This window comes from Salmo salar, chromosome ssa26 (genome assembly GCF_905237065.1).
Source record: "Salmo salar chromosome ssa26, Ssal_v3.1, whole genome shotgun sequence".
Lineage (NCBI taxonomy): Eukaryota > Metazoa > Chordata > Actinopteri > Salmoniformes > Salmonidae > Salmo > Salmo salar.
In genome coordinates, this window is record NC_059467.1 from 43535240 (window position 1) to 43544587 (window position 9348).

The following is a 9348-nucleotide window of genomic DNA, read 5'->3' on the forward strand; positions in this document are numbered from 1 at the left end:
CCTCCACTCTTCTGGGAAGGCTTTCCACTAGGTGTTGGAACATTGCTGCGGGGACTGGCTTCCATTCAGCCACAAGAGCGTTAGTGAGGTCGGGCAATGATGTTGGGGGATTAGGCCTGGCTCGCAGTTGGCGTTCCAATTCATCCCAAAGGTGTTTGATGGGGTTGAGGTACTGAATCATACTGAATCATACTGAATCATACTGAATCATGCTTCAAGCTTGTCGGACTTGAAGTATCTGAATCACAGGAGGCTGCTGACGGGAGGAAGGCTCATAATAACATCCGGAACGGAGCAAATGGAATGTTTTTGATGGATTTGTTATCATTCCACTGATTCCGCTCCAGTCAGTAGAACGAGCCTGTTCTCTCCAATGAAGGTGTCACCAATCTCCTGTGATATGAATACAAGTCCATTATCTACAGTAAACTGTAGGGACTGTGTCTGTGACGCGCCCTCAATGAATGTGTCCCCAATCTCCTGTGATATGAATACAAGTCCATTATCTACAGTAAACTGTAGGGACTGTGTCTGTGACGCGCCCTCAATGAAGGTGTCCCCAATCTCCTGTGATATGAATACAAGTCCATTATCTACAGTAAACTGTAGGGACTGTGTCTGTGACGCGCCCTCAATGAATGACTGCAGTGCTGTTTATTTTTGACCCTGTCTTTTTGTTTTGTGTCTTTAAGCACCATGTCTGTCAGCCTCAGTGTAATTAAATGGAGACAGAGAGACATGGGGGGAAACGCAGCCTTCTCTTTCAGCAGCAGTGAGCCGAGCCTCTGTGCAGACCAGTCAAGTTCTTCCACATCGATCTCGACAAACCATTTCTGTATGGACCTCACTTTGTGCACAGGGGCATTGTCATGCTGAAGCATTAAGATTTCCCTTCATTGGAACTAAGGGGCCTAGCCCGAACCATGAAAAACAGCCCCAGACCATTATTCCTCCTCCACCAAACTTTACAGTTGTCACTATGCATTCGGGCAGGTAGCGTTCTTCTGGCATCCGCCAAACCCAGATTTGTCCGTCGGACTGCCAGATGGCGAAGCGTGATTCATCTCTCCAGAGAACGCGTTTCCACTGCTCCAGAGTCCAATGGCGACGAGCTTTACACCATTCCAGCCGATGGCTGGAATTGCGCATGGTGATCTTAGGCTTGTGTGTGGCTGCTCGGCCATGGAAACCCATTTCATGAAGCTCCCAACGAACAGTTCTTGTTGCTTCCAGAGGCAGTTTGGAACTCTGTAGTGAGTGTTGCAACCAAGACAGACGATTTTTACACTACGCGTTTCAGCACTCGGTAGTCCCGTTCGGTGAGCTTTTGTGGCCTACCACTTCGCGGCTGAGACGTTGTTGCTCCTAGATGTTTCCACTTCACAATAACAGCACTTACAGTTGCCCGGGGAAGCTCTAGTAGGGCAGAAATGTATTTGAAAGGTGGTAAAGATTTGGCATGGGTCCCCAGATCCTCAAAAAGTTCTACAGCTGCACCATCGAGAGCATCCTGACCGGTTGCATCACCGTCTGGTATGGCAACTGCTCGGCATCCGACCGTAAGGCGCTACAGAGGGTAGTGCGTACAGCACTGCGGCCAAGCTTCCTGCCATCCAGGACCTATATACTAGGCAGTGTCAGAGGAAGGCTGAACAATTCATCAAATGGCCACCCGGACTATTTATATTGACTGCCCTCATAGTCACTTTACCCCTACCTACATGTACAAATGACCTTGACTAACCTGTATCCCCGCACATTGACTCGGTACCGGTTCCCCCTGTATATAGACTCGGTATTGTTATTTTATTGTGTTACTTTTGATTAGATTTTTACTTTAGTTTATTTAGTAAATATTTTCTTAACTCTATTTCTTGAACTGCATTGTTGGTTAAGGGCTTGTAAGTAAGCATTTCACAGCAAGGTCTACACCTGTTGTATTCAGCGAATGTGAGAAATACAATTTGATTTGAACAAATGACGGTGCCACGTTGAAAGTCACTGAGCTCTTCAGTAAGGCCATTCAACTGCCTGTGTTTGTCTATGGAGATTGCATGGCTGTGTGCTCGATTTTGTACACCTGTCAGCAACGGGTGTGGCTGAAATAGCCAAATCCACTCATTTGAAGGGGTGTCCACATACATTTGTATATGTAGTTGGGGTCTCAAGTCAGTGCAGAAGAAAGCACATTAGTGATGTTTGCGGTCTCACACAAGTGGGCTGGATAACACTGTCTTGATGACAAACATAGATGACAGAATATCGTCAGGGTGATGCTAGAATGATGGGAGGATGTCAGTTATCATGTGCAGTGTGAGTGATCCAGTTCTATGATCCCTCCTTATGTTGATTGGTTCGATTCTTTTATCTATCTGTATTCTATGTTTGGCTGAAATCTACCGGATCAAGACAGTGTTATCCAATTATGGCATGCTGTAAAAGATGATTGATTTATGCTCTGGTAAATGCACAAATGATGTGGGAGGGAGGTCACCACCATGGGAACTAAAACTGAATTCAATTTGAATAGGGTCCTACCTAGCTATTTTCCCACCAAACTTGATTCTTACAGACAACAAATATTTTAAATGGCAACGATAAATGTCCCAATAAACTAAAAAGTATATGATGTTATTTTCATCAATACTTTCTGTCATTGAAACTGGTCACATGGTTCAGGGATGTTGAGTCTGAATGAAGTCTGAATGGAAGGTGTTGATGTAAATAACATCATATACTTTTTAGTTTATTGGGACATTTATCGTTGCCATTAAAAATATTTGTTGTCTGTAAGAATCAAGTTTGGTGGGAAAATAGCAAGGTAGGACCATATTGAAATTGAATTCAGTTTTAGTTTCCATGGTGGTGACCTCCCTCCCACATCATTTGTGCATTTACCAGAGCATAAATCAATCATCTTTTACAGCAAGCCATAATTTACAGAAGGAAACGCTGTACGACTGGTACATCTTGACGTGAACCTGTGTTTAAACTTCTCCACTTTCACTTGAAAAAGAGGGTAACCTGCATTCTAAAGTCAGTTATCGCTTCGAAGTCAATTATCATAATAAAAACACTTATTGAGGTATTGTTATCACTAAATTGTTTAAATTCTGATCTCAACATAATGCATTATCTCATCACAGGTTCCAGACCAGCTGTACATTGTAGATATAATATAAAAAAGGTGATTATCCACTATTAGATCTATTGATCATCAATAATGTTTTCATTACTAAACTTCAACTACAGATGTAGGATCTTCATTTGAGCCAGTTTGCTACAGCAGGAAAATAATCCTGTAGCACCAGGAAATGTGAATTATTACGTGGATTATAATAAATTGACATTTTTGTAGGGGTTGATACATTTTTCGTAAGGGAAAATCAAGTCTGAAATTTCAAAGTGGAAATTGCAAACTTCAGAAGCCTTTTCAAAACCTCAAATACGCTAACGTTTTACTTTTCCTGCACTGTAGGAAGGTTCTCCTGCAACAGGGTGATCAGATTAAGATCCTACATCTGTATGCAGACATGTTTACCTACTACCTGTGACAAGATTCGGATGTGTGTTCTATTTACACAGATCATGGACTCCCACTTCACTACCCTAGAATTAGCCCACTTCATTCTCAGTTCAACATGGGGTCAGCAGCACACCACAGCCCTCACAAGCCTCTTCCCAAGCCAAGGGTCTCCTCCTCTGAAGGGGGCTGGGGGTTTATTTAACGTGCTCCTCGTGTCTTTAAATCCTGACAAAGGAAAACAATGAGAGGTGGTAAGTCAGGAGCAGTGTTTTCAGACCAGAGTTGTTTTATTAGGGCACACCAAAGCAAAACGTTTTGCAATGGAGTTCAGAGTCCCTCACTGACTCAGTTTTCTTCTGTTTGCCTAATGAATACAACCCAAATGAGATGGAAGACAAGATGGTAGATTTTGGATGGTGGAGCCCCCTATTCCCCCGGCCACCGCCAACTTCCTTCACCATTGGCTGTTCTATCCCGCCACCACAGACCACACACTTGGCTTGGAGCAGCTAGGCAGGAGATCGAGACAGACGTGAACACTTCTTGGAATTTTTGGGGCAGCAAGAATGCCCTTGGTCTTGATCACAAGGTTGGAAAATGGAGTGCTGTGAAAATGTTAACAGACCCATCATGTCCCAGAACACATATAGCTACTAAGTTTGTATAAGGTTCTTCTTGATTGAATCTATCATACAGTATGGCACCATTCATGTGATCATGGAATGTCTGCTTATTTAACCATGTGGGCTACAGTCATTCAACTAGAAACAATTATTATGTGATAATTTGCAATACTGTGAAAACCACTTCACAAATGCCCATGAATAGCCTTTTTGTAGGCCTAATACTGCAAATTCAAACAACATATAAAAACAACTTTCAATGGTTGAGCGATGTGGCTCTGCTTCGTTCTGTACCACAAACGCAGTATAATCAGCTCTTGTTTACTTTTCAAGCTTAAAGCTAATTACAGCTTTCAAAACGCAGCGGCTCAGATCTTCGTCAGAGACAAAAAACAAAATGTCCGCCCTGTCAGAGTGAAGAAAAGCACAGACGTCTCAAGACACGATTCATACTGCTTACATTGCTTTTCCAGCCAGTCATTCTCTCTCGTTCTCTTACCCAAATAAGAGAGCTTCCACAAATACGTGTGTTGTTGAAAGACTCAAACAGGATGCCATTGTGTTATAAACACAGAACTTTCTCCTACTGGAGCCGGTCTGGGCCCATGTACCCACTGTGGTTTGTTGTGTAATCATCCAGCTATGTGTTTTCAGTTTCTCACCACCACCCGCTCTGTGTTTCCATTGGTATTGGGCTCTCGTCCCATGGATAGACTTGGGGGGGGAGAAATCTGATTTCCGCACAATGGAGCAGAAACCATTTATGAGGAGCAATGCTTTTTGGGGTGTTTGTACTTTCTACAGACTTGAGAGATAGATCTATGGTGTACCCAAGGCACATGTTCTTCAATGACATTAACATATATGTTTTTCCCTGATGTAGACCATTACCAGAAGTACTCACTGGGTCATTACATCTTATGTAAATGTGGCTGCATGGACTGTCTTCGTGTTTGGTCAGGACAGATGGTTTCGGTTTTATGTTGTAGTTTAATTCTAGACCCACAAATAATATCACTGGGAATTATCAAAGGAAGCTTCCCTCACCACATCCAGGCTGGCAGCTGATCAGTGGACGTGCCCTCCAAGCCTTCTTCAGGGGCCTTCTGGATCTTTGGTACAGCCAATCACATGTGAATTAACCTCATTTGGTTGATCCTGATGGTGGTAATTAAGTAACATAGCTATTTAATTGGAAGACTATGGCTGAAGCTTTTGCATGTACTGTTGAGCATAAAGGGTACATGCATTTACTTGTGTTTACCATCCACTACACCTCTGTTTTTTTATCCTACAACTGATTACAATGTTATTTCACCACGACAATTCTACTGCCCTATCACGTCACAGATCAATACACAAAACACCACTAGAGAATATCAGTAAAAAGACTAAATCAAAGTTTGAAGACAGCCCAACATCTTAGAATACGAGTACTTTATTGTCAAAGTGTGAATGGCATAACTTTTTCAGGTGATTGATAAAATATGAGAACTAACCAGGTGTGTCCTATTGTTTGCAGGATATATCTCTTTCAAAAGGCATTGAGAATGCATATATAGAATCCAAAGTGCATAATTCTGTTCCTTTTTTATTTCGTCCATATACACATTACACTATACATAAATAATTGCATTGTAAAAATGACTTGGTATTTACAAGTATAATATATTTCATATAATATATAAAACTTTATATTAAATCTAGGTAGATTATATTTGGGATAGTTGGTTGAGATAGCTGTCTGTGTGTCTGTGTGTGTGTGCTTGTGTGTACACATATACCTGTGAGCACCTGTGTAAGTAAAGACGTGTACTGTATTTGTGTTTTCCCATCTGTCTATCCATGTGTATGCCTGTCCATCCATCCATCCATATATCCATCCATCTATCCATCCATCCCTCTGTCTGGCTTCCTAGTCTGCGTGCTATCTGTGGGTATTGAGCAACACCTCCACCCAGCAGGGGCAGGAGGTGATGAACTGTCTGGAGTAGCAGGGGCCCCAGCCCTTGGCGAAGCTGATCCTCACACTGTGGGGGTCATAGGGGCCCTCCAGCCCCACAGGGGGCTCCATGCCCTGCTGCAGGATCCAGCTGGACTTGTCATAGTCAAACACTTTGAGTGAGTAGCCAGGCATCACCCTCCTCACCGTCAATCCCCTCACTGAGCTGGGCAGGTCCAGGGTGGGCGAGTGGACAAACACTGGGTGCTGGCTACGGTTGTAGATCCACACTCCGTCAGGTTCTTGGCTCAGGACAATCCCGTAGCCGATTTTGCTGCGCGTTCGCTGGACACAGCTGCCCGTGCTGCTGCTGCCACTACCGCCGCGGTGACTACGGTTGCCATGGTGACCACTGCCACCGTCGCAGCGGTGACTGTTGCTAGCGTTGGCAACGGCGTTGAGTTGGCCCAGGCAGAGGCCCGTGCCCTGAGGTAGGTCGTAGAAGATGCTGAGCGAGGGCTCGTGGGCCGGGTAGAGGCGGCCGACCCGCGTCCGCTGTTCCCAGTAGGCTACGCTGCACCAGTGGGAACGCCGCCCACAGGAGGATGAGGAGCCCACGGAGGTACCGGGGTCTGAGAAGGAGAGAGAGAGATTGTTATTGTTGTAACTCCATATACTTTTCATGCCAATAAAGCTGATATGAATTATATTCATTTGTGGGGGAGGTAGAGAGTAAAAGTTACTATCCTGCTAAAGGAAAAACCCTGAATATCTGAACTAACTAAAGCTAGAGTTTACTACAGTAAACTAACTAACTAACTAACTAAATAACTAACTAAAGCTAGAGTTTACTACAGTAAACTAACTAACTAACTAACTAAATAACTAACTAAAGCTAGAGTTTACTACAGTAAACTAACTAACTAACTAACTAAATAACTAATTAAAGCTAGAGTTTACTACAGTCACTAACTTCAAGTAAAGACATGTGTCCATTGACCAGACTGATAGACCTAGGAGAGACCAGACTGATAGACTTAGGAGAGATACCAGACTGATAGACTTAGGAGAGATACCAGACTGATAGACCTAGGAGAGATACCAGACTGATAGACCGAGGAGAGAGACCAGACTGATAGACCTAGGAGAGATACCAGACTGATAGACCGAGGAGAGAGACCAGACTGATAGACCTAGGAGAGATACCAGACTGATAGACTTAGGAGAAGGACCAGACTGATAGACTTAGGAGAGGGACCAGACTGATAGACTGAGGAGAGAGACCAGACTGATAGACCTAGGAGAGATACCAGACTGATAGACCGAGGAGAGAGACCAGACTGATAGACCTAGGAGAGAGACCAGACTGATAGACTTAGGAGAGAGACCAGACTGATAGACCTAGGAGAAGGACCAGACTGATAGACCTAGAAGAGAGACCAGACTGATAGACCTAGGAGAAGGACCAGACTGATAGACCTAGGAGAAGGACCAGACTGATAGACCGAGGAGAAGGACCAGACTGATAGACTTAGGAGAGAGACCAGACTGATAGACTTAGGAGAGAGACCAGACTGATAGACTTAGGAGAGAGACCAGACTGATAGACTTAGGAGAAAGACCAGACTGATAGACCGAGGAGAGAGACCAGACTGATAGACCTAGAAGAGAGACCAGACTGATAGACCGAGGAGGGACCAGACTGATAGACTTAGGAGAGAGACCAGACTGATAGACCTAGGAGAAGGACCAGACTGATAGACCTAGGAGAGAGACCAGACTGATAGACCTAGGAGAGAGACCAGACTGATAGACCTAGGAGAAGGACCAGACTGATAGACTTAGGAGAGAGACCAGAATGATAGACCTAGGAGAGAGACCAGACTGATAGACTTAGGAGAGAGACCAGACTGATAGACCTAGGAGAGATACCAGACTGATAGACCTAGGAGAGGGACCAAGAGTGCGTGGTCATGGTTAGTGGATGGAAATGGAAACTGTAACATTTTCAACACAAAACAATCCTACTCCATCCTACTTACAAAAACTCCTCAGCTTCTAGTAAGTTCCTCGTTCCTCGTTTCCCATGAGCCATTAGTAGTAAGTTCTAAAAACCCTGGAAAAACTGTCATCTTGACCGGCAATACCCCACTGCCCCTTCCTCCCCCTCCACCTCTACACCCCTCCCCTCCGCATTCCAGACGGGTGAGCCCGCATGAGAGAGCCCCCCCTATCCCTCCATCTCATAGCCCCTACCCCCATGAGAGAGAGAGGGAGAAAGAAAAAGAGAGCGAGAGAGACCGAGAGAAAGGGAGAGAGAGAGAGAGAAAGAAAGGGAGAGAGAGAATCTATCCGTGTATTCTGTTGGGGGAGGACACAGAGAGCTGTGGGTTGGCAGCGCACTACATTGCTGCCTGCCATAAGATGAGGTACAGTGTCTGACAGACCAATCAACCTGCACATGTCTTCTACTGTATGATTATTGTTATTGTTCAATGAACGGTTATCTTTACCCTTGGTTATTGTTGTTACTGTTGTCCCGTTGACAATTTGGATTCTTATTGTTTTAATATTGTAAATATCCAAAGTAAGATTTGGCAATATATACATTGTTACATCATGCCAATAAAGCAAATTGAATTGAATTGAATTAAGAGAGAGAGAGAGAGAGAGAGAGAGAGAGAGAGAAAAGGCAGAGAGAGAGAGAGAGAAAGGGATAGAGAGAGAGAGAAAGGGAGAGAGAGAGAGAAAGGTAGAGAGAGAGAGAGCGAGAGAAAGGGAGAGAGAGAGAGAAAGGCAGAGAGAGAGAGAGAGAGAGGGAGAGAGAGAGAGAGAAAGGGAGAGAGAGAAAGGGGGAGAGAGAGAGAGAAAGGGAGAGAGAGAAAGGGAGAGAGAGAGAGAGAGAGAAAGGGGGAGAGAAAGGGAGAGAGAGAGAGAGAGAGAGAGAGAGAAAGGGGGAGAGAAAGGGAGAGAGAGAGAGAGAGAGAGAGAGAAAGGGAGAGAGAGAAAGGGAGAGAGAGAGAGAGAGAGAAAGGGAGAGAGAGAGAGAGAGAGAGAGAGAAAGGGGGAGAGAAAGGGAGAGAGAGAGAGAGAGAGAGAGAGAGAGAGAGAGAGAGAGGGCAGAGGGGGAGGGATTATGCAGCATTCAGCTCCCTAACAACCTAGCGCGAGCCAGCGAACCCCTGACCCCCCAGCCCTCATGCTATCAGCTCAGATTAACTCCCACACAGAGTGATGCCATTATTTTGCTCCAGAGA

General features: G+C 44.6%; 1 protein-coding gene across 1 annotated transcript in view; it reads right to left on the reverse strand.

Moving 5' to 3' along the window:
* Positions 1–5569: 5569 nt before the first annotated feature.
* Positions 5570–9348, reverse strand: part of LOC106593554 (mothers against decapentaplegic homolog 6) — a 29414-nt gene continuing 25635 nt past the window's right edge. The window contains exon 4 of the mRNA XM_045708284.1: positions 5570–6723. Coding sequence (XP_045564240.1) covers positions 6077–6723 — 647 coding nt within the window. The 3' untranslated portion in view covers positions 5570–6076. The remainder of the gene's footprint in view (positions 6724–9348) is intronic.